Source organism: Emydura macquarii, unplaced genomic scaffold (genome assembly GCF_026122565.2).
Source record: "Emydura macquarii macquarii isolate MOO-44397 ecotype Brisbane River unplaced genomic scaffold, CSIRO-AGI_Emac_v2 contig_480, whole genome shotgun sequence".
In the NCBI taxonomy this organism is placed as follows: Eukaryota; Metazoa; Chordata; order Testudines; family Chelidae; genus Emydura; species Emydura macquarii.
Genome location: NW_027130617.1, coordinates 5,834,659 through 5,860,092, shown reverse-complemented (window position 1 = coordinate 5,860,092; position 25,434 = coordinate 5,834,659). Strand labels below are relative to the sequence as shown.

The 25,434-nt window shown below is 38.9% G+C and overlaps 1 protein-coding gene across 2 annotated transcripts in view; it reads left to right on the top strand.

Moving 5' to 3' along the window:
- SLC30A7 (solute carrier family 30 member 7) overlaps window positions 1-25,434 on the top strand; it is a 45,171-nt gene that overhangs the window by 11,179 nt on the left and 8,558 nt on the right. The window contains exons 3-9 of one of the 2 annotated variants that reach the window (XM_067538357.1): window positions 5,649-5,762; window positions 8,970-9,057; window positions 10,797-10,923; window positions 11,890-12,045; window positions 14,761-14,811; window positions 17,536-17,671; window positions 19,624-19,690. In XM_067538357.1, the coding sequence (XP_067394458.1) occupies window positions 5,649-5,762; window positions 8,970-9,057; window positions 10,797-10,923; window positions 11,890-12,045; window positions 14,761-14,811; window positions 17,536-17,671; window positions 19,624-19,645 (694 nt within the window). In that variant the 3' untranslated portion in view covers window positions 19,646-19,690. Of the gene's footprint in view, window positions 1-5,648; window positions 5,763-8,969; window positions 9,058-10,796; window positions 10,924-11,889; window positions 12,046-14,760; window positions 14,812-17,535; window positions 17,672-19,623; window positions 19,691-25,434 lie in introns of those variants that run through there. The other variant, XM_067538356.1, reaches the window with a different exon arrangement.

Below are 25,434 nucleotides of genomic sequence, written 5' to 3'. Positions count from 1 at the left end.
TTATTTTTTAAATTATGGCAACCTCTATAGTAAGGTCTAAACTTACTTTCATATATTAAATCATTTAAATTAAAGAAAAGAAATTAAGCAGTACCTGTTTAATGCCAAGTTTCAAAGGCTATGTCTACACTGCCACGGGAAGTCGACTTTGTTTAATTTGACTTTCAGCAGGCGATTTTTAGAAATCGCAGCAGAATGTACACACTACGCTTTTTGCGCTGGTCTCTTGCGTTCACACTGACCAGCCTTAATGGAATTAGAAAGCAGTGCAGTGTGGGTAGCTATCCCACAGTGCAACTAACCACGGAGGCTGTTGGGACGAGTGTCATCGTCCCAGGATGCAGCGCTGCTTTCTCCCCCTTTCCCTTCCCCCCCAAACAAACAGAAAAAGTATTTTCGTGCAGTTTTTTTTATTCCCTGCGATCGCCATTGCTTCAGAGACATGGAGCCAGCTCAACTCTGCACTGTAATTACGAGCGTGACAAATACATCACAGCTTATCCTGGAAAACTTGAGAAATAGAGCAAGAAGGTGATGCAGATACTACATCTATGCCACCGAGGCTGCCCTGCTAGAAGACATCGAGCAGAACAATTCCCGATTGCTGCAGGCTGCAACGTGTCATCTGCAGTCTGTGGAATGCAGGTTCTGGTGCAGGGAAAAAAGCACAGACTGGTGGGACCACATCGTTATGCAGCTGTGGGATGATGATCAGTGGCTTCAAAACTTTCGGATGCGAAAGGCAACTTTCCTCGAACTGTGCTCGGAGCTTGCACCATCCCTGAAGCACATGAACGCTCACTTGAGACAAGCTGTGGTGGTGGAGAAGAGAGTCGCCATCGCTCTCTGGAAGCTGGCCAACCCCTGACTGTTACCTCTCGGTTGGGAATCAATTTGGAGTTAGGAAATCCACAGTGTGCATAGCCGTGCACCAAGTGTGCAGTGCCATAAATAGACTTCTGCTACAAAAGCTAGTAACTTTGGGAAATATGCAGGACATAGTGGATGGGTTTGCCATGATGGGCTTCCCCAACTGTGGAGGGTCCATTGATGGGACGCACATCCCCATTTTAGCACCAGCACACCTGGCGACAGAGTACATAAACCGCAAGGGGTACTTTTCAATGGTCCTGCAGGGGCTTGTGGATCATGGGGGTCGTTTCACAGACATCTGTGTGGGGTGGTTTGGGAAGGTTCATGAAGCTCGTGTATTTCGTAACTCGGGGCTATTCTGTAAGATGCAGGCGGAAACTTTCTTCCCTGACCAAAAAATTCAGATCAGGGGTGTGGAAATGCCCATAGTGTTTCTGGGGGATCCTGCTTACCCATTGCTCCCTTGGCTAATGAAGCTGTACACCAGGCACCTTGACAGTGACAAGGAGTGTTTTAATAAGAGGTTAAGCAGTTGCAGAATGGTTGTTGAATGTGCTTTTGGGCGTTTAAAGGGTAGATGGAGGAGTCTCCTCACTCGGCTTGACATGACTGAGAAATACCTCCCTTCTGTGATATCTGCTTGCTGTGTTCTTCATAATGTGTGTGAAGAGAAGGGGGAAAGGTTCCCCCAGGGTTGGACTGTGGAGGCAGAAAGACTGGCCGCCAATTATGAGCAGCCACCTGCCAGCACTATGGTGAGAGCTAACTGCGGAGTGCTTTGCATTAGGGAAGCTTTGAAAACCAGGTTCTGCAATTAGCTGCAGGAGTGATTTCTGTTCCTGTATGTTTGCCTTTGATTATCCCCTAACCCCCCACCAACTACCCACACCCCTGTATGTTGCTTGCCTTTTATCATCCCCCACCACCCACTCCCCTCTATGTTGCTTGCCTTTGATGCAGGCCTGATTTTGCTTCTTGTATGTTGTTTTCCTTTGATGATACCCCCACCTCCCACCGCCCTTCCAGATCTGTGCCCAACAAATCCCTCATGAACAAGATTTTATTTAATAAAGAAACGTTTTGGAAAGAAGCACAATCATTTTTGAACAGTCATGACTTGGGTGAAGGTGGGGGGGTGAGGGTTCCTTCACTGTCTCCAGGGGTAGGGTGTTAGCTTGCTGGCGAGCTGTCAGCTTGGCCGCCGCAGCTTTCTGCTCCCCTCCATCAGGGTGGAGGAGAGCAGGTGCTGCATCCTGGCCAATCTCCTCTGAGACCTGTTTGGGGCGTGGGAGGGAGAGGGCAGCATTGGAACTCTGTCCACAATAAGCTGGAGCAAGTCTGCCTGGTCCCACAGTAGTCTCAACATCTCCTGCGTGGTGCTGTGATCATGTTCCTGCATTTGGCCCATGTTCTTGGACAAGGCCAGCCTCCACGCTCTTTGCTCTGTCTCTGCGGCTTCCAAGGCGTTCATGAGCTCTGAAAACATGACATCTCTGTTTAGTTTTTTCCTTTTCCTAATCTGAGACAGTCTGTCCGCAGCACTGCTTAATGGTCGGACCACTGGCGAGGAATCTACAGAATGAAATAAAAATAACAGGATAGCCACAGATAGCATAGTGAAGAACAACATATATATGTATCAATTTAAAAAATGATGGCTTGATAAAATGTAGCCACTGCTTGTTTATCGAGGAAGAAGAAACGTATACATTTCAATAATTATGCCTTGATAAAATGTATCAATTGACTTTCTCTCTGTGCTTGTATTTAAACGCCTTACAGAGAGGGACAGCGGACGGCTTTGGGAGGTGGGGGTAATCTGCTTGCATTCCAAACCCACACAGGAATAGCGGGGTGGGTGTTTGGGGTTGGATATATCTGCTTGCATTCCAAACCCTCACAGACAGGAACTGATTGGGGGGGGGGGAGTTATGTTTAAAACACATGAAGCCATGATGTGGTTACCTTGAGTGTAGAGAATAGTCCTAACGTGGATTGAAGGAATAGTCAGCCATCCACTGAAAATTTTTTTCCAGGGATAGCCCATTACATCCATTAAATTTTCAATGTGATATCAACTGATGATAAAAGCAGCTTTTCTCATCACATAAAAAACCTGATCCCTGGGTAACCACCCAGTCAAGTCATGTAAATGCCTGATCTCCCCTTTGTGGCCCGCCCTCCCTCCCTCACCCCCCCCCCCCACACACACACAATGTACAAGGACAAGAAAACTCACTATATGTGCCTTCCCTGGGATCATTTGTGCTGCCCTGTGTGCTGGTTTACTGCTCTGGGGTCAAGAATAAGTCCTGAGTTTCTGGGAGAATGGACACCTCGCTCTCATGCTCCCTGCTTTCCACAGGTTCCTCCTCCTCGTTCATGGACTGTGAAGTAACGGAGGTATCGATGCTGCGTGGAGGAATCGTGGTGGGATCGTCCCCCAGAATAGCATGCACCTCATCATAGAACCTGCATGTTTTGGGAGGGGAGCCAGAGCGGCTGTTAGCTTCCCTGGCTTTCTGATACGATTGGTGCAGCTCCTTTATCTTCACGCGGCACTGCTGAGCGTCCCTCTCATGTCCCTTCTCCAGCATGCCTTGGGATATCTTCCCATAAATGTCCAGGTTCCTTTTGCTGGCTCTGAGCTGAGCCAGAACTGACTCCTCACCCCACAGCCCGATGAGGTCTAAGACCTCTGGTCAACTCCATGCTGGAGCGCATTTGGACTTTGCAGTAGCCATGCGGAGAACAGTCAGTGGCAAAGCTCTCTCCACGCTGGCTGCACAGGAAATGAAAATTCAAATCTTCCCGGGGCTTGAGTCGCACAGTGCAACTGTCCAGAGCAGTCAAAACGGGGCATTGTGGGATACATTCCGGAGGTCAATTAATTCGAATTAAGTTCCTTTGCGTCTACACTGACACTAAGTCGACTTAACAAATTCGAATTAGGTGCTATGCCACTTGCAGAGTGGTCTTAAGTCAATTTTACAGGCACCTTAATTCGAATTGAGTGGTGCCAGTGTAGACCTGGGTGTAATTAAGTCGACTTAAGTGACTTTAAGTTGACCTAAGTTGCCAGTGTAGACCAGGCCAAAGACAGTCAAACCACTGAACTGATGGAAGTCACTGGCTAAACACCTGGAACCTGAGTTTTTTTGAAGTGCTAAATTGGCTTTTGACAGCAGTAGCCTCTTCTGCAGGTGAAGAGAAAATATTTTCTTCATTTCAGTTTATTCTACTAGTTCAGTTCAATGACTAGTTCATTTGAAGTTAAGAAACCTAGTGGGAGCTGAAAAAGTGGAATTAATCTATGAATAAAAACTAACTGTGAGAGGAAGAGATCTAATAGTTCAAAAATCTTGAGGAACATGATGACACAAAGCTGTCAGGTCAATTGACTAACTACAAATACTTCCTTTGCTTGATTAATCAGTTAGTTTCAAATGCAAAACCTGTTTAGATAAGCTTTCTGAAACATTTTTCTTACCTATCAAGCACATTTAAGATATTTTTATTTAACTAATAAAACTACCATTTTAAAATGAATTTAACTTCTATCCAAATAGAACTTGACACAAATCACAAGTAAAAATTAATCATCTAAGAAATGTCTCCGTTTTTAACATTATAAATGTAAACTTAAAAATCTAAATACATGTAAATTAAGCTATATTTGCTTAAATAAATGTATAATGTATCCTCCTGATTAGCAAAAGGAAGCACCAAATATCATGTAAAGGCTATATTTAGTTGCAAATCAACATTTTAATGATTCTCAACTAATGAGAATCCATCTTTTCCTTAAAGAACTAGAGTACAAACAAAAAACAAAATTATAACTTAAATTAAGGTTTCCTGCTTGCTGATTTAGTTAATGATTAAATTTAAATTTAATTTAAATCAGAGTGGTTTTTAGTCTATCCACACTGCCTGTGCTAGTGCACCTGCCTCTCCTTTCGTGTTGTCCTCTCTGCTTTACATCCTCCCCACCATCTGGAAGGTCAATCATCTATTGCATATCATAGACTGTGAGCTTCCTGGGGCAAAGGACTGTCTTTGTGGTGGTTTTTGAACAGTATCTAGTATAATGTGACCCTAATCTCCATTCGGCATCCTTATGCCACAATAGCAATACTAAATAATAGTATTGATTCATGTCTGTTTGCTTTGCTTGACACACTTTTCTGCTATTAGCAGAATAGAGCCAGTGGAGCTGTTGGAGGGGAGAAGGAAGCTGAGTTCTTTTTTGACTAATTTGTGGAGAGAATTAAGTTCCAGTTGAGATTTTCTTCTATACGTTTTTAGGTGTTTGGTAGAGCTTACAGAATTGTCAGTTTAAAAAAGCAGGCATCTTTTTGCCTGTAAACTGAGTGAATATGATCTAGTTCTTGAGACAAAAGACATTAAACCATGTTGGATTTTTAACATGTAACCACCCTTTTAACTTTGTATTGTAAATGTTCTGTATACAGATTTAGGAAGTCTAATCTTGTTTTCCAGTAGTAGCATTTTTTCCATGTGTTGTTTAAATCATCATAAATATTCCTAAGAGCATTCGTTATATGGGAGTTCTGTAATAGATAAACCAGTTTCAGATATCCCCACTCCCTAAAGGTTGCTCAGTAATTAGCAATGAGTATTTATAATCTCAGACACAAAAAGAGCAGGAGTGTGCACTGCTGGGGTGGGGTGGGGGGGTTAAAAGTACTTTGATTTTCAAACTTAACATTGGAATTTGTGGTCCTAACAGAAATATTTCTGCTCCTTTCCAGTTTAGGTCTAATATCAGATTCCTTTCATATGTTCTTTGACTGTACTGCTCTACTGGCTGGTTTAGCAGCTTCAGTCATTTCAAAGTGGAGATCAAATGATGCTTTCTCGTATGGGTAAGAAATTTCAATTTCTTATATCACAGGAAATATATTTTCATAAGTGCATAGATCGTACTTCCTATTGCCATGTGTGAGGAAAGTGTAGCATTTTTAGTTTTTGTTGAAAAGTTTTGGGGAAACTAGTGAAATTAACTGTTCATAATAAAAAGGGGGTAAAATATTGAACTAAACCTGAATTTCATGAAATTGGCAGAGAAGTAGAAAAGTGTCTGTCTTACAGAGGTGTAGCAGAATTATAAATAAAATGACAGTGTTATGTTTCTGGGGGGAAGTTTAAGGTGCTTCCAAGAACTGTTTGCTGATTGATATTAATGGAAACAAAAATCATGTCACAAACAAAAAGTCACACTGCATATTGTTCAGCTGCTACTGATTGTTTTTTCTGCTAGCATCCACCCTAATGGGTGACAGCCAAAGTTGAAACAACTTTCCTTTTTGGACTCTGTTTTTCCCTAATCTTAACTTGAATATTCCATATATTGGAGTACTACATGCCACACAAAGCTGGTTCTGCATTCCTTTTTGAAAAATGGAGTGGTTGAATCACTGGTTCCATATTTTAAAAACAGCAGTGATGGTCCTAAGCGAAAATTAACTTGTTGCTCACATTCTAGTGGGAACAATTATCCATATAAAACTGTGAATGGTTGGCAAAATATTGCTTTGATGGCTCTAGCCATTTACCTGCAGCATGAATATACTCTTCCTCTTAGTGGCTGAGCTTAGTGGGGGAATACTTTTAGAATACCGAGAAAAGCTTTCTTTGAGTTCCTGTGCATTTGAATCCCACATGTGGTTCAGCAAAATCCCTTGCACAGGTGTTTGGAAACTCAAATAATAGTGCCCAGTAGGGGCACAGGAGCTCTTCATGTCCACGTGTGTTTCGTCCCCCCTTCTCTTCCCATGGGCTAAAGGGGCAGCATGACCTGTTCACCCTCAATTCCTTCTAAGGGCTTTTCAGCAGCGAGTGGGGACACTTTGTCATGATGTAGCTATTAATGTAGTTTGTTACTGTTACAATTTATTAGCCTTTTAACTTTGCTATTAGTTATTTAGTCCTTAGCTACTTATCTAGTTTAAACAGTGAACTTTTTTTTAAGTTTAGTGTAGTCAGTAAGGTTAGTCAGTTACCTTGTCAGTTTTAGACTTTATGCACTGCTTGCCAGGCTTTAAGTTGTGCCCCTCCTGCAGGAAAGGACTAAATCTTGGGTTTTTTTTGTTTTGGGAGAGGAGCAACAGGGCCTCATGTCCCCTCAAAAACTGGATCTTTTTGGCTGTAAGATTTACCCTTCGGCATCCCTTCAGGTCAGGACTGTGAACTACTTAGCTGTATTGGCTAAGTAGTAACTAGTACATACAGTGGGACAAGACAACAGATTTTTCTAACAAACTACCTCCTGATTTAATTGAGATGTTTAAAGTGATCTGCGGAGAGGGACATTTGGTTTCTAACATCTCTTTCCAGACAGACCTTTATGGACACAAGGGCTAGATCAGTGGGCACTGGAATTGCTATGATGAGAGACTCTTTGGGGTCTGCCTCAGGTCTACCTAAGGAACTGCAGAATGTGGTACAGGATTTACCATTTGGTGGAAAAGACTTGTTTAATGATACGCTGCACCTTTTGACAGATTCTCAGGCCACGCTCAGATCTTTGAGCCTTTATATTTCCAACTTTAAAAGGTAACAGTATAAACCTTAGTATACCTCTTGACAGAGATTTCAATCATCTGCATCCTAGTACCATCAGAAACAATGGAATCAGTTTAGAAAGGGGCAGATGTTCCTAAAGCAGAAAGCAACTTCTTCATTTACTTCTCAACCATCCCAACAACAAATATAATGCTTCAGTCAAGGATATGAGGATACCAATCCAATCTGTGGACCTGTACCTTCCCCACAGCTTCACCTTTTGGTTCCTGCCTCTTTTTTTTCCTTCTTCTTCCAAGGATGCCTAGACCGTAATAAAATCAGACTGTTGGGTTTTGCAAGTCATTCAATAACAGTATGCCCTACAATTTCATGCCATACCTCCCACTCATGCTCCCTGGCACTTTTCGGGGACCAATCTCACATGAGTCTCGTGCACCAAAAGATACAATTAGAACTGTGTGAGCCAGTGGCACTTCACATCAGAGGAAAAGGATTTTATTTCCTGTATTTACTGATACCAAAGAAAAAGGGGGAGTGGCACTTTTTACTAGATCTCAGGCTTCTCAACATTTATATGGCCAATCCAAAGTTTTGCATGGTGACTCTGGCGTCTGTCATACTCTCATTAGATCTCATGGACTGATTCAGTGCCATCAACTTATAAGACACACATTTTCATACATGTGTCATACAGAAAGCTTCTCTTTGTTGCAATACTGTCACATGCACAGGAACATGAAGAAGAAACTGTTACTTTGTGGTAAACTGTTCTTCAAGAGGTTCTGTGCATGTGGCTCCCATGGCCCACCCTCCATCTTCGTTGCTAGGAGACTCTTCTTGAGACACTGGCCAGTGAAGGAATTGAGAGTGAACAGGTTGTGGGGGCGGGAGGGCATATGGGCATATGCATGAGCCCTGTTGGACACTATTATTTGAACTTCAGAACACCTGTGCAAGGGGCACTGCTGCACCAGAAGTGGGATCCACATAGACAGAACATCTCAAACAGTTACCACAAGGCAAGTAATCATTTCTTTCATATAGATCTGATATCTGAAAAATGGTAAACAGCTGGTGAAGGGGAAGCATCCTGTTATAGTGCTTAGATCAGTGGACTGGAGTCAAGAGGTGTCAGTTCTACTCCCCACTTTACTGGTGGCTTTTTGAGAGACCTTGTCCAAGTCATTTAGTATTGTGCCATTTTCCTCATCTGTATTATGGGGATACTCTCCTCCCTATGTAATACACTTTGAGATCGTCTGAAAAGTGTTTGCTGCAGTGTGGAAATATTTGAGTTTATTTTATATTAAAGCCAAGAAAAATAAGATTGGTTGACATTCAAAACTCCATGTCAATTCATATATCAGTTTTTCTTTTAAAAAATTCCTTTGTACATAGATATAAAAGGGGGCAAGGAATAAACGATACTCCAATGAATGGCACCATCCTGCCTCAGATATCTCAAAATTAGACACTCTGAACACTTCTGGATGTTCAGCTTATAAAAAGGAGAGATAACGTGGTATTGCTGTTGTGATTCTTCCTAGATATGTTCGAGCTGAGGTACTGGCTGGTTTTGTAAATGGTCTGTTTCTGATCTTCACAGCATTCTTCATTTTCTCTGAAGGCGTTGAGGTATGTTCTGAGGTCAATTGCACTCAATAAATCTCCCCTGAAAAATGTTTAACTTTGAAGAAGGTGCATTTCTGTTTAGGAGAGTATATTTAAGGGGATATGATAACTTAAATGTTACTGTAATAGGTGGTGAATAGTCATATTCACAACCAATTAAACTTGTGTCATCTGAATAGGATAGAGAAGATCAGCTGGATTCAGTTAGATGTACGTGTATAAATATCTTCATTTTTTTAGAATATCTGTATTAGCTTTCATAATAATGTATTCTGATCACATGAATGATGCTAACTTCTGTCAGATCTACCCTTTTTTTCTGCAGCCAGTGTAGTATTCCATGGAATGGCACTTCCATTTCATTATTAAAGGGAAAAAGAGGCTAGAAAAGCAAGAGGAAGCAATATGAGCATCATTATATGTGAACAAAGTAATTCTAACTTCTTTCTTAGAATAAAGTTTGTCAAAAGGAAAGAAAGCGATAAGACTGTCAAACAGCAGCGGTAGTGTTGATCAGTTGAACAGTGTTGTGAAGAAGGGGTGAGCAGAGAAATTGGCTTTTTTGCTATTAGGAGGGTGGTGTTAATTTTTGCCTAGAAGAGATCTTGTATAAATGTCACATAGTAACAATCTGAACACTTGCAGGTAGGTACATTTTCTTAGGCTTTCTATTCTATTCTATTCTATTCTATTCTATTCTATTCTATTGTATTCTATTCACAGGTAGCTTATTTGTTTGATAGTAACAAAAGGTAATACTTTCAAAAGCATGAAGTCCCATTTTCACAAGTAACTTAGTTAATTGAAAGTTAATGGGAGGACACAGGCTCCTAAGTCACTTAAATGCTTTGGAAGACTTTACTTCAAGGCAACGAAAGCTGGCCAGAAAAAATACTGACCCAGAGCCTGATAGGAAGCGTGGAGGATCACCAAGAGGGCTAAAAGCAGTACCCTGATAACATGGCAGCTTGCCTTGTCTGCTGGGAATGTGGGAGTGGGCTTTTCTTAGAGTGCTCCTCCTGGCCCATGCTGGGGAGCTGAATCTTTTTATACTGACCTCTGGTAATAGGCAGTCCCATTTTGGAGCGTTGGTTCGTCCCCACCTGCTCAAGTGCTAGCTGAGCAAGTGCTTCTTTCCTTTTTAGCCCTTTTCCTAGTCTGTTAGAAATGCTTATGGTATTAACCACTTTCAAAGGAAGCATTTATAACTGCAAAAAGTAATTCCAGGGTGTTTTAGTGATGTCCATAATAGGTTCTGGTAAACTTGTTTCAGTTTTTAACATAGGATTTAGGGGTAATTAAAACACCCAAGATTAGACTCTCAGCTGCTTCTCTTACCTCACCTATCTAGAGCGAAAAAAGGCATTCTTCAGATTCAGAAATAATTTTACATAATTCTAGTATAACTGGGAACTAAAATTTCTTGGTCTTGCTTTGAGCTGAATAATGCCATTAACAGCATATAACGAAGCAGATAATAATGAAAGGTAGCTCTAATACCATTTGAAAAGAGATGTACAGAATATTTGGTGATTTTCTTCCTATACTTCTTCTGGTTTAGTATTGAGGTTTTTAAAGTTTTCATAATTCTTCTAGAATACCAGTAAATCTCTTGATTTGAATATTATATCAGAAAACTCCTGCATCAAATCAGTTATTTAATACTGTCTCTATTTTCTGGAGTTGCTTCTAATTGTGTGGGAGGATTATAAATGATACCCTAAGCTTGCTTCTTTTTGTAGAGAGCATTGGAGCCTCCTGATGTGCATCATGAGAGACTTCTTCCTGTGTCTATACTAGGATTCCTTGTGAATCTTATAGGAATATTTGTTTTTCAACATGGAGGCCATGGACACTCACATGATTCTGGTATGGCAGTTGTAATTCTCATCATCCTTTCTTTTTTGGCAAATTATGTTCAATTACCATTAGCCCTCCAAACAGAGCCTGCATATTGCATGTTTTGTGTCTTTCACTGGCAAGCCTAGTGAGTCATGTATCTGTACTGTTACAGCCTTGCTTTTTCAGTGTTACTAAGATAGTGTCATAATTTATTGAACTCCCAATAATTGGAAACCCCAAAGAAACATTAATCTGATGTCTGGAACTTGCAGTTTATTGGAAGAGACTTGCAATAATTTTCATTTATACAAAAGATTTTCTCTTAAAATAGGAGACTGAAATGGCCCTATGGATGGAGCATTTTACAGGGGAACAGCTGAACAAAAATCTTAAATCTAAGAAGGAAATCTTTCTGTAGTTTTTGCAATTATTTAGTAGTGTTTTTCAAATTAAATGCAAGATTTATATACACAAATATCTATATGATAAATGTTGCTTTGACCTTTTGCTGACATCAGACCTTCTAATGTAGTCTGTGAGCTGTAAGTCATCCTGACAGATGGATGTAGTGTAAGTATTTATACAGTCTTTTTAACATGCTTTTAAAAAAAATTATACTATAAACACAGCAGAAAAGTATGGCCAATTTCACCAAACACAGCTAGAAGTGTGTGTGTGTGTGTGTGACAGTCATGCAAACATGTACATAGGATATTTCATTGGTGTTATAAAATGGCTTGTCTCAAAAAGAAAGTAATGTATAAAACATTTTGAGTCTTTTGTTCAAGTAAAGTAAATATTTTATGCAGAAGCATAATTTAGATTATGAATTACTTGTGTTAGTTTTTCTCTACCTGACCTACATGAAAAAAAAATCTTTGATTTTTTTCCCTTGTGGAGTAAATAGATATTAGGTACTTCGGGAATGAATGTAAGCAAACATTTCTTTAATGTTCACATACACAGTATTCTGACAGTGATATTTATTTATAGGGCATGAGCACAGTCATTCTCTATTTAATGGTGTTCTCAGCCATGGACACAGTCACGGAGGTCACGGTCACAGCCATGAATCCAAACATGGCCATGGGCACTCTCATGATCACAGTCATGGGAAGGGACACTCGCACAGTCAGGATTATTGTCATGGTAAGTGTCTGTTCAAAAACAAAGACGATACACCAGAGAGGGTGTGTGCCATTAACCTTTACTGGCACAATCTTTGTGGCTAGATGAGAAGATGCTGGCAGTTTGCTTTAGCCATCATATATGGAAGAAATGTTTCTAGAAGGGGAATGCTAGTGGCATGTTCTTATCCACCTAATGCATATTGTGGTACATCTGAATCAGTGCTGCTTCTTTTTGAGACTTATCATGGATGTTTTATTGTGAGCTTTGTAGTAAATTCAGCATTGCAATAATCAGAATTAATCTAATACTTGTGATTTGATAGTAAATATGCAACTTTAACTGTAAACTTTTTGGTGGAGAGGAAAACTTAAAGGTATCAACTTTTCAAAAAGCCCTTAACAAAAGCAGCTCAAGTTATGTCATGTAGTTCATATTACTTTAATAAAAATATATACCTCTTTAAATTGGTTTTGCTAGGCATGCATCTTTTTGGATGTAACAAAGCTGTGTCCACTTAAGTATTCCCATGTGTAGGCAAAGGATTAAACAGGTATATTGTGCATCGTGGCTCACCAAAATGTAGTAACTAAATGTAACCTGTTAAACAATTTATCAAATACATCTTTTCAGCTCCCACTTTAAAATATTAAAAGGAATAGTAAACAGAAATTGCTTGGTTAACTCAAACAGCTTTTATTTATCAAATAAAACTACTTGACAATTTGATTTTGATTGGAGTAGCGTTATAGTAGTGTTTGATTGGAGTAGTGTTAAAATTTCAGTAATGACTAGTGATATTTGGATGTCTCCATTTCAGAAGCCTTGTAAGAGCCTAATTTTCAGAGACGTCGGGACTTTGTTGTTAGGGTTCCTTTAAAGTCTCTAATTGGCACCCAAGATCACTAGTCACTTTTGACAATAATGTTCAGTCACAGCAGGCATCTCTCCAAGTATGTAGTAAATGTCATCAGTGATCTTGAAAGTTAAGAAATAAGTATTCTTGATATTAAAAAAACATGCCTTTTGGGATTTGTACAAGTTTTTGCTGTACAGTTAATTATGGAAAGAGTAGAGCTGGTCAAAGAGTTTCCAACAGTTGGCCATTGGAAAATCCACTTTCATTGAAATTTACAAGTTTTGTGGGAACATGTTGAAAATTTCATTGAAATCAACAGGAAAAGTCAAAGTGAAACTTTGTTTCAAGATGTTTAGATTTGTTTGAACTTTTATAGTACATTAAAATATTTTTATTTTATTGAAGCATAATATATCGATATTCCCAAAACCGAATGTTTTTTAATTTTTTGTTCCGCAAGAAACATCAAAATTTCACTATTAATTTAGATTTGGAACAAATAAAATCATTTTCTGATTAGCTCTGTTAAAAAATCTGAGGTACATTTCTTAGGCTATGCCATTTACTTTTTTATGCATACACATTTTCTCTCCCCCATGTCCCCGGATGTTCCTCCTTCCAGAAAGATGTTGGTTTGTGACAATGCTGCTTTGCAAACTGCCGAATATATAACTTCTAAAGGGAACAAAGGGAGAGGAAGAATCTATTTCTCTTTTGGAGGAAAAAAACCCCCATAAATAGTGTGCTGTGTTTTACCTAAATTGTTAAGAATTCTTAAATCCCAAAACTTGGCATATAAATGAACCACCCTCCCCAAAAGATGAGAATATAAAGCATCAGGAAATATAGTAACTTTTTTCTGCTTTTTAAGATGAGAGACTAGAAAGGGTTTAGAATTATTATAGTCCAAGATAATACCTGGCTTTTCATCTTTGAATATAGAAACTCAGATGTGAGGTTGTACATTAAGCCTAGTATCTTTCTACATAGGTTATTGATTATTCTGGAAATATATATTTTGATATTCTTGAGCTGTCCCATAACCTGATATGTTTTTAACAAAAAAAGGAGTATTTCATGACACTTATGTAACCTAACTCCCCATGGGCTTGGAGTTAGGTCTCCGTTTTATGGAGTACACTTTGAGTACTAGTATAAACTTTTTGTGTAGATTAATTAGTAAATGATCCACTCACCAGCTGCCAGGAAAAATTATTTTTAATAAGTACAGTCTAGAGACATATTACTGCATTTGAGTTGGAAGATTTACTGACAGGAATTTCTCTTGTCCACAAGTAGCCCTTATCGGTTTACATTAAATATAGATTGTTGCTTGGAGAAGTATTTCTGTATAGGAAATGCAGTAATTTACATTCGTCCTGTCATGAACATAATTGAGGTATCTTTGAAGATTAGGCTGATTTTTATTTAATTCTATTTTCAGTGACTAGAATGTTGCTTTCCTTTATGTGTTTATTATTTGAGCACTATGTATGATGGTGCATTCTGAATATACAGAATCTGTCTGTGTACTGAACACTACTTCTTATCCGAATAGCATGGGGAGGGGGACAGATTTTCTTTGTATAATCGGGTGTTTTTATAATCAAGAGGGCAGGAGCCATTCAGCAGTGGGGTGAATAGAATATAGAGTTTATATTATAGACTTTTTCTTTCTCTCCAAGGAAATTGATCTTGCTCTTTAATTTTATTATGCTACAGCAAATACTAAATTTTCCAGCCAGAATTATGACTAGTCATCATGAACAACCTTATGGTCCACTCAAAGTAGTTTTCCTTTCTGAAGCGTAATAGAATTGATTAGTTTAGAAGGATACATTGTATGTAGTTTAACTTGCCAATAATTGTCTCCACAGATGATCATTCTCTTGAAGGGACTGCAGGATCCAGCAGACAGATTTTAGAAGGTATGACAAAAATAACCATAGTGGCTTGTTAGTTAGATAATAGACCCATTTAGATACTGGTTTTAATTTCAGTGGTGTCCTTTTGTTAAGTTATTAATAATGAGCAGAAAATTAAGTGTCTGAAATTTTTGAAGAAAATAAACCATTGTGAAAAGATTATACAAGTAACTTAATTTCTGCATTTCAAGAGCCTATCTCCTATGGTAATACATGCTCTGGAAAGTAATGAAATAGTAAGTAATATACTGGGACACATTTGAAAAGCTTTGACCAATATCACAGGTTTTAAAGGCTTGAGAGTTGTGGTACTTAACTTCACCTTTCAGGAAAGTGAGAGTACGGTGAGTGAATAACCATGTTGTCTAGTTAAAACAAAAATCTCAGTAGCTTAGCTCATTGTGGACACCTTGATCAGTTCTTTTCTTCCCTAATAGTTTAATATTGGGAATAGGGAGTTGGGCTGATATAGACCATCTCTACACCCCATCCTTGTGGACATCATGCAGTCTTAGCATCAGTGAGAGAAGGTATTGTGTTCTTCTATCTCCAAGTACATGGAAGGGTGAGGGGGGAAATTAGGAGCTGCAGGGTAGGCTAGATAGGGGCTGCTGATGAAGCTGCCCTACCTGAGTTCTCTCCAGTCTTCCGCGTAGCTATGTCGCAACAGCTGCTGGGCTGTCTATGTTATCCATTCTGTGGCTTTATCTGCTGCTGGGCAGGAACCACAGTCATCTCTTTACCTCTACCTCGCCTCTCTGAATGAAGGACTTGGGTGACCTCTAGTAATTGAGGGGATTTGGGGGAGACTGCTGGTTACCTTCTGGCAGCTGCTACAGTCTGTTCAGGAAGAGTAGAAGGAAACTTGGTGGCTGTGTAGCTCCATTGTCTGTGGACCCCTACCTGCAGCCCCCTGCCTTTGGCCCCATTTACCCAGTTTTCCACTTATCACTCTCTGAGAGACAGAGCATACTTTAACTCTTCCCCAAAGTCTACCTATGGCCCTATGGAAGGCATGCACAAAGGCTCTCTGATATCTGCCACCATCCTCGGTCTTGTCTGTCTGTCGATAATACACAACGATACATGAGCTCCAAAGAGAACATTTGGTTGAATGTGTGGAGCTCAAAACAAGAAAAATAATAAGACAAATAGAAGATTGATTGATTATTTAATGACCATTGGTTTGACTTGACCATGGTGAAGCCAGCATGTGACATGTAATTTTATTTCCTTGCATTATACTTGACATAAAGCAATGTGTACTTGTGCTTTTTTAAGTATTGTATACTTTCATGGCTCGGGGTTATCCTGTAGTTGTCGGATATACCACTTGCAAGACAATCGTCTTATCTGAAGTCTTCCACCATACATATTACTTTAGTGAGGGGGAGGGAGAAGGAAGAAATTTCATGTGTTTGGGAATGGCTGCATTTCAGAAGCAAATGTGCAACAAGAATTTTAAAAAATTCTTTAAGCCAAAATTTCTGGCCTGTTGGTCTTAACCTAGGATATTGATTAGTAGAATGAAATATGAACTTAACAAGACCGATTATTCGTGGTTTTCTTACCTATACTTTGTCTAATGAATAAAACACAAGGTGATACTGGATGATTGTTTAAAACATATCATGGGAAGCCATCTTGCTGTTTATTGTGCAAACAATGTATGGTGAAATGAACACTAATGCAATGATCCTACCTTATATTGGCAGAAAAATTTTAATTGAAACTCCCAGTAAAGATATTGAAGTTGCTGTGTGTTTTGTGTTTATAGCTTTAGTGTGCAAAAAAAAAAAAAAAAATCTTGAGTGGATTTTAAATCTGTTGAAAATGTATAATCTGGCCAAATATTTTGAGGTTTGTGGGTGAAATACTTCAAACTGTGAACAATTGCTTACTTTAAAAGCAGTTGATGAACTGTGACTATTCCCATAATTGCCAGCAGAGAGCTCCACAGGCTTATCTTTGGCTAGCTACAAAGAGTTTGTTGGCGATTGTTTTAACCTAAAGCTGTATTTTCACACATAAAACCATAACTTACTAATGCAAGAAATATTTTTAATTTGTCTTAAATAGATTTGTCAAATAATTCGTACTGACAGTGTATATGTAACTTGTAAAACGAAAGTCTTGTAGAGCTCCTGCTGGCAAAACTTTTTTTAATCTCCTCTGGTAGAAATGTTGCCTATGTACCACAGGGGGTAAAGATATGAATCATCTGTTGTATTATGGCCTCCCCCAGGTGTAGTAAATTATTTTTTGTCAAGGTATAGTCAAGGTCCAGATGCCAGAGAAAATAATAAAAACAACAACGATGATAATAAGTAAATAAAAATATTTTAGGGTCTGTTCAAAACCATCTGGTGGTCTGGATTTGGCCACCATCCACCTATTGGCTACCCCTGGCCTAATGGATGAAGAACTTTTGACTGGTTGAATCTATCCTGGCATTTAGTCACCTGTTCAGCTGATGGTGGTGGTCAAGAATATTCCATAGCATGGCTACATTTAAAAAAAGAAAAAAGAGAGGGGGGGGCTCTTTCTCCGAGTGCTACTTTTCAAGGTGTAGGACCTAACCCTGTGCTGAATTACAGGAAGCCTGTAAATCAGCACCAACATCAAATTTGCTAGCACAGTTTATTTTCTTGTCTGCTTTTAAGAGTTCTCCTGAAAATGTTGCCACCAGCTTTTTAAGTGTTTTGATTTTCAAATGCTCTTTTGTAGGTGTATTTTTACACATTGTCGCAGACACTCTTGGAAGTGTTGGTGTAATCATATCAGCTATACTGATGCAGAACTATGGTCTAATGATAGCAGATCCTATCTGTTCAATGCTCATAGCTCTACTTATAGGCATAAGGTAAGTGTTGATACAAATGACCAAATGGTAAAAAATTCAGTAACCTGTTGTATTATGTGTAATCGCAAGCCTAAAAACAGGAGTAGGTCTGTTTTAAAAACAACATTACAATGTTGATTCTTGACAGTGACACTTTTTTTTGCCTGGGTTTTTTTTTCTTCATTCTGTGCACCTGCTCTGGTTTTTCTTGCTTGAATCATCTTGATCTTTTTCAGCAGTTATCTCCATTGCTGTTACATAAAATCTGAGTATCCTTGTTTTATTGGCCTAGTGCTACAAATATATTGTTCTGATCCATGGGGTAAGACACTTCTCTCCCTTTGTGTAGTACATGCAAATATAAACTGAATGCTGTACTACTAAGTGGAGCAGAATAGCTCACTGTGGTGGGGTCCACTTTGCTGGCACAAGATGTGGCCTGGTCCTTGCTGAATGAAGCTTCCAAACTCATCAGAGAATGCTGCTTGATCCTTTTTTATTTATGTTCTGAGGCTTGGTGGATACCCTTAAATGACGCAGCATGTGCTATTTAAAAAAGTAGTTCCCATGTTGAGGCATGCGTTAGTAAAAGACAGTTAAGTGCCATATATTTCCCCATTATTACTGTTTACTGAAATTAATGTACATAGAAGCTTTCTGTTTGTAATCTGCCTGTCCTTTCTACATAATTTGTTCATTGAAACCAGGGTTTTAAGTGGCACTCTTCTGGTAATTGCTTCAATGATGGTAGAGGACAGAGTATCTCAGCTCAGACAATTGCTATAACAAAGCATTGCTACTGTTTAATAGGCAGGTGCTGATCCAATATTTGAATGGCCACAGCTGTACTTATGTGCTGTTCCCATATATGATGATACATGGCAGTATTTGGAGGTAGTCTTTGATGTGACTCTCCTTTTGTATCTTTGAGAACTAGGGGCAGTACTTTTTAAGCACTAGCTCAATTTATAACAGTAAATGTGAATAAATTTATATTTTTGACAGCTTTTCTTAATACACAGACACTGTAACAGTATACTTACTATTTTGTCCTTTTGGGAGATATAAGAACTCCTTTTTTAAAAGTGGTTCCTTTTTATCTTTTTATTTTGAAGCATAATTGATATCAAATTGCACAGTCATGTTTCTTTGACTTGATGCCAATGTAACGTCATGTAACATCTGAGCAATGTAATGAAGCTTTATTGTGTAACAACCCAACAACTTCCATATCATGGCAATATGTTGTGCTGCACATTTTCATGTGGTTTTAAAGTAATGTATAAAAGAGCTTACTGTAGATGGAAGCTCAAAATAGAGCAATAACTATGCTTCTATCTGATGCATTGAGAGTGGAGTTTAAGTTAAAATGTTTGCACAGGAGTACACAGTTTGCATAGGCTGGAAGTGTCAGAAAAAGGTGTGAATTTTAAAGTGTAGATTTTGCTTATCTAGTGCACTTTCACTGTTAAAGCACTGCTTTTGACTTCCTGTGTTTAAGCAGGAATTCATATTAACTGCTTGCGGTGTCAAATTGAAAAAAGCAAAAGCAATGTGGTGCTCTTGAAGTGTATTAGAGTATACACTGAGGGGCTTTGAGTAGGGAAATCTTGTCTTTTTATAGTATTCTGATATTTAGCAGGGATCTGTTCAAGAATCAAAGTGAAAGCTAAGTCAAATGTGAAAAATGGAAGTTCAGATAAATGTTCTTGTAAAGAATTTACTGGATGATAAATGATCACTTAGCATATTTTGATTCTTCATGCCATTCAGTTTTAGAGAATGTGTTTTATTCTTTCATTCTTATGTCTGTAGGGTAAGAGTTAAGAGGTGAGAGTTAATTGCATATATACAGTCGAAGTGAAACTGTTTTTGGGATTGGTTTAGATTAGAAGTTGCACCAGTTGCTGGAATAATTAGTGATCTTAGTTTGCTGTTTAGGCTTATGCAAATTGTTCGTTTATATCTTACAGCCCTATCTCTTGGTGCAGTTAGTTCATGCAAAAACAGAAGGGAATCAAGATGTACTGTACAATCACCATTAATTCTGAAAATGAGGACAGACTGTTGTTTGTTCCTATGAAGAGAATGGCAGATGTGCTAATCTGTTCAGACAATACAGCAGTGGGTTAATTGAAACAAATTGCAGGTGGGGGGAAACCAGTACGCTAAAAAACGCTGCCCTTTTCAAACAAGATGTTAATCTCCCTACCACTGTGTGTAACACCATTTCCTCTATGTGTGAGCAAGTGATTTGGATTAAATGTCCACTTCAGTTTAGAATTTTCACTTAATATTAGGGAATCCTGGTACCAGTGCAAACTGTTCTCCTTGATGTAGCAATTTTGGAGCAATCTCCTGTTCCCCTTCTGTTAATGACCTACCTATCCCTGCTCTGCTCACAGCTTTCCAGAATGGCACAGTGAAAGTTGCAAGAAAATCATGAGCAGCAATGAAATTGAGCTTGTCTTCATTGAAGACTTAACTAGCATTATAACTCAAGTCTCTCACCATGCACAAGCTTTTATGTGTGGTAGTGCTCTCAACTTGAGTTGGTCAGTTACATTTTGAGGTAGCTGCCAATGCAATTATTCTCTGCAGGTCGGATGTTATTTCTGTGTAGTTGCTCTCACTTGAGCTAGACTAACTCAAGACGGGTTAATTTTATTGGAGAAGTAAGTACAGTTATCTACCTTAAAGACATAGCCTAAGATTCTTCACACCAGAAAAAAGTGCATTTTTACAGCAAGATAACTAATACACATTAGTTATCTCACTGTAGAATCCTAGTGGAGTTGAGACACGGATAGTTTTTACCCTGATGTAGTTAGGAGAGAGCCCCTGCAAGGTAGGTGGGGGGTATAATGTTGACCTCAGCTAGCTACATCGGGGTAAAAAATCTACCAGTATCTTATCTCCACTAGGATTCTACAGTAAGGTAACTAATGCTAATTTTTTATTTTGCTGTAAACACACACCTTTTTTGGGAGTGAAGACATAGCTCAACTTTAAGTGTTGCTCTTTACGAAATTAAACAGAAAAGGTCTAGATTAAAATGGTCTTGTTTTTAAATTTGTAACAAGTACCCTATCTGAAATCTTTCTCAGGCTTGAATATTATAGAACTCTTACGTTTCCTGGTATTCAAACTATCTTCTGGTCTTCCAGCATAGGTCTTTTAAATTGAAGTGGCTTCAGAAGCCACAAATATTGTGCCGGTCCTTAGCTACTTTACTTTAAATATGGAAATGTAAAAACTGTTTTGCAGCCTCCAGCAACAAATATTCCAAAATGTTGAAGCAATTTTGATATTAAACAGTGTGGTCAAGCAGCTGTATAGAATTAGTCATCAAAAGAAAAATATGACAGCAGCATGAAGTAAGAGGTCTTTTAGAAACCACTTTTAAAGCCACAGTGATTACAGCAAGATACCATAGACTAAGTACAATACTGGATCTGGGAAAGCACATGGAATGCATATTAAGCAGTCAAAGAAATGAGGCATTTAACCGCAGTGACTGAATGGATACAAACATTTAAGTTACCAGAGAAATTCTTTCCAGTGGATTATGCTTTCTTTTTTCCTCTTCCGCCCCCCTCTTTTTTAGGTAAGAACTGAAACTGCCTGGTCATGAAATGGTACAAATGAGCTGTAGAAGAAGTAGTAGTATTGCTGTATTATAAATGTAGACCTGTGAAATCCCTTTAAACTGACAGGTTATATATCTGAGAGAGATGGGGAAGGTGAGATAATATCTTTTATTGGGCCAGCTTTTGTTGGTGGAAGAGACAAGCTTTTGAGCTTCACAGAGCTCTTCTTCAGGTCTGGAAAAAGGTAACCAATTTACATCTATATCAACAATTATTACAATGGCAAAATTTAATCACATTGTTTAACTATATGATTAAGATCAAGCAAAAAATTACCAAATTTATTTTATGAGCCCAAGATTATTTTAGTCTGGAATTTTGAGCCCTAAATGGTGCAGGCAAAAGCCTGCCTTCCCTAACATTCAGAAAGAAAATTCTGAAGCAAGTGTCTTACCCAATGTATTTGCAGTATTGTTTGTTATAGCCCACCATTGTTAAATTGAATCCATTGCCTTGATAAACATAGGATCTGACACTTAGATTTTATTATTTCTACTGCAATAGCACGTTGCCACTAACTTATGTGTAACCTACAAATGGCCTTGTTTTCATTAGAATTTTACCTTGCGTTAGCTAACTTGAGTTAAAAACATATTTTTCCTAGTGAAGACAAGGCAAGAGAGCTCAAACAGACCCCAACTACTCAGCGATTGGGGTGGTCAGCCAGCAAACGGTATAGCTGTATTGCAATTGTGTAAAAAGGACGAGGAGGGCATTGCATTGATTGAGCTAATTGAGGTAGGCCCAATTAAAAGTATGGGGGGAACTTCCTTCATCAGGTCAGTGCAAACTCTAGCTTGATCTTGTCTACACTTACGGGTCAGGACTGTTGCAGCTCTAGAAATGGCTGAGTTTCCAGCCTTAGTATGCTTTTTCACTACAAGGCCAAAACCTGCATGCAATATGAATGGATATTAGCAGTGCTGTATGATAAGCAGAATAAGCACAAAAAGCAAAATTTTATTCCCAGATTTAAGTAGCTTAATTGTGGTGCCTGGCTATATAAGTAAAACTCGTATTCTAGACAAAGTTGTCAACCCTCTTTTTCAAAACTTTAAAAGTAAAAAATGTACAGAAATATTTGTGCAGTTGTAAGTTTGTTGATATTGCAAATGTAAAGAGTTAGCTGCTGGAAGGAAAGGATTTTGAAATCTGAATTTAGATTTTTAAGCCTAGGGTTTGTGACGGAAGGGCCAGAGTTGGTCCAACTCAGCAGGGATTGTTTGCTTCTAGCACACTGTCATAAGTTTCTTTTGCTATTTGAATTGCTGACTGCCTTAATCTATCTTCCTCTTTATGATGAAAATACAGTGACTGATTCTGCGAAGTGTTCTGCCCATATTTTTTCACTCTTGCTATCCAAGGCTGTCTATTGTAGAAAACTCATTCCTTTTCCTGGAATGATGCAGTTGCACCAGCACTGGCAAAGCCATAAATACTAATGCAGCCTGAACTCAGCTATTTTCGGAAATGTGGGATGAAACTCTGCAAATTCATAAATCAATATTTGACAATGAAGCAGGAAGTTAGTTTAGTTTAATGTGAAGAATTAAATCTTTAGTATGTTTGGATCATTGACGAAACATTGTTAGCCACAAATTGTGTTTTGATCTGGTAATATAACCTCATATGTCTTTTCTGTTTGTTTCTTTTAACACCTTTCATTTCCTCTGTATCTGAGTATGAGTATCTGAGTGCGGTATGCTTCACTGCTTGCTTCTTCTGCACTAGCTACACTCATTTAGACATCCATGGAGCTGTTCTTTGTAGGCAGCAGATTCAGGCCCTATCTCTTGCTGTAATTACTGCTGCTTTACAGCTCCCTCGCAGTATCCAGTAGTGTGACACGATTGCCTCAACTCTTCCTGTTCCCAGACAGGGTCACTGTGGAAATTGTACCTTCTGTTAGTTGCATAGGTTGCAGAATCTGCTTAAGCAAGAATGCTTAAGGCTACCCTCTGGGTTGTTCCCCCAGGAGGCTTCTACAGTGATTGTTTTCCTTCTCAATCTGTAGCCGTCAAGAACTAATAATAGCAAGGGTAAGTTCCAGTGCACGAGCTACCTCATGAGAAAAAGTTTCATGCACCACCACGACTAATAAAAAAATATGAAAAATATAGAAATATTAGTAATGCATGGCCAAGCTCTAGCTGCTTTTTAACCTGCTAGTGTTTATCTTTGTTCCTGATGGTTTGGCCTTTCAAAGTAATTGTACTGATAAAAGAATATATTTCCAATGCTTTCTGGTGATCAAGCTGTATTTGCTTATAGATACTATGTTGTTAAAGGGAAAAAATGTGGTCTCTAATGAAAGGGGTTAGCTTTTCTATAGCTGGATGATTTTTGGAACAATGGAAAATCATTAGACCTAAACTCTGGATCCTCTCACCGACTAATACTGGCTTTCTGCAAAATCAAAACTTTCACTTACATGAAATAATAGCTTTCCCTTTCTGCTGCAAAGATGACTTTCACAATTCATCTCTCTGCACTACAGATACATCTTAAGTCAGGGAACCCAATCTCAACATCAGACTTGTCTACATGACACTGCAGTCTGGACTAAAGACTTATGAACTGTAGACCACCTTAATCCTGCTGGTTCGAATTAAAAGGTACCTAGTTCACCTTGATGTAGTCCCATTTCAAGCAGAACTGGTGTCCTGTTTAGTGTGAACTCTAGATACTTTTTAGTTCATGCCGTCAGGATCTAGGTGGGGCAGCTAAGCACAGCACAGTGGGGCACTCTACAGTTCACACCCCCATAGACAAAGCTCATAGTTGTCCCTGGTCTTTTTCAGCAGTGTTCCATAACGAAGCTATATTCTTAGCCTAAGTTCAGTAACAAGCTAAAGGGGCATGCAGAGTAATTAGCTTGATTACAGAACATTTTTAGACTCCATTGTATGCTACAAGCTGAAATCACAGCGTAACCAGATTCCTTGATGTGTCTGTATTGGTAGTGTGGCTGGGCTTTTAATAAGTGTGATGCTGCTTTGCAGAAAGTTCTGTCTAGGTAGGCAGCAGGCAAAGGTGTGACATGTACTGCTGCCTAAAACTCCCTAGTTAGGTGTCTGTTTCAAAGCCTTGTTAGGTCCATTTGAACTCTTCCTCCCCATTCTTTTCTTGGATGGCTTTTTACTTGTCAGTATTACTTACCTGTCACGCTGCATGTACTGGGAAGATAGTGGGGTCGTCTTTTTCCCATTCATCCTTGGAAATCTCTTCATTTTCAGTCACTTACCTTGTGTGACAGTTGAGGTTGGGCAGATGGTTCCGTTTGTGTTAAGTGTTGCTACAACTGGATTCATTACCTGTCAAGGGGAGGCTGCACACACCACCTTGGGGGACTTATAATTACAAACCCTTTAGAAATGTCCAATCTCTTAAATCCTGTCTGCATTAGGCTCCCAGCAGAGTTAAGCAACCATGGTTTAAAGACGGCTTCTGCTAACTTGCTTTCTAACAAGATTTGTTTCCTTTGTCTATTGTGCGCCATGTTTAAAAATGGATTTGATCCATCCATATTGACCAGCCAAACCCAACGTTTCGAATGGACTAATTTGCACCAAATGACCAGAATTTTCAGACTCTCTTAAGAGGGTAGATTCATCCAGACCTTCTACAGACACTTCACCTTTCCCTCTCTCTCCCCCCAATATCAAATGACAAGTTAAATACTGTTTTATGCTATCAATACACAGTAATATTTTAACCAGCAAGTCATAAACACTTTCTCCAAAGTTCAGTCTCCAATGTTATTTTCCTGAGTGGTTGTTGCTTCCTTCTCTGGATGAGGAGGACATTTTTGTTTAAATGGGAAGACAAGCTAATAAGCCCTCTGGCCCTCCTCTATGGAAGAATGTGCAGTCCTGGTCCCTGTGGTTTATCAAAAGCTTTAGGTGAAATTTTTGTAGGAGCCTTATGTTAAAATACTGACAGGCATGTCACTATGAAATGTAGAGTTCTCAACAAGCTGGTACTCAAGTTGTATCCCTATATTACATAGTACTCTGAAAGATCACACAGTAAGAAGTAAACCTGAATTTTAATTCAAAAGTTAACTTCAAATCTATTCAGGGATGCCTATTCTCAGGCAATATATAGGGGTCAGTGGACCCCTACATTGTGTGC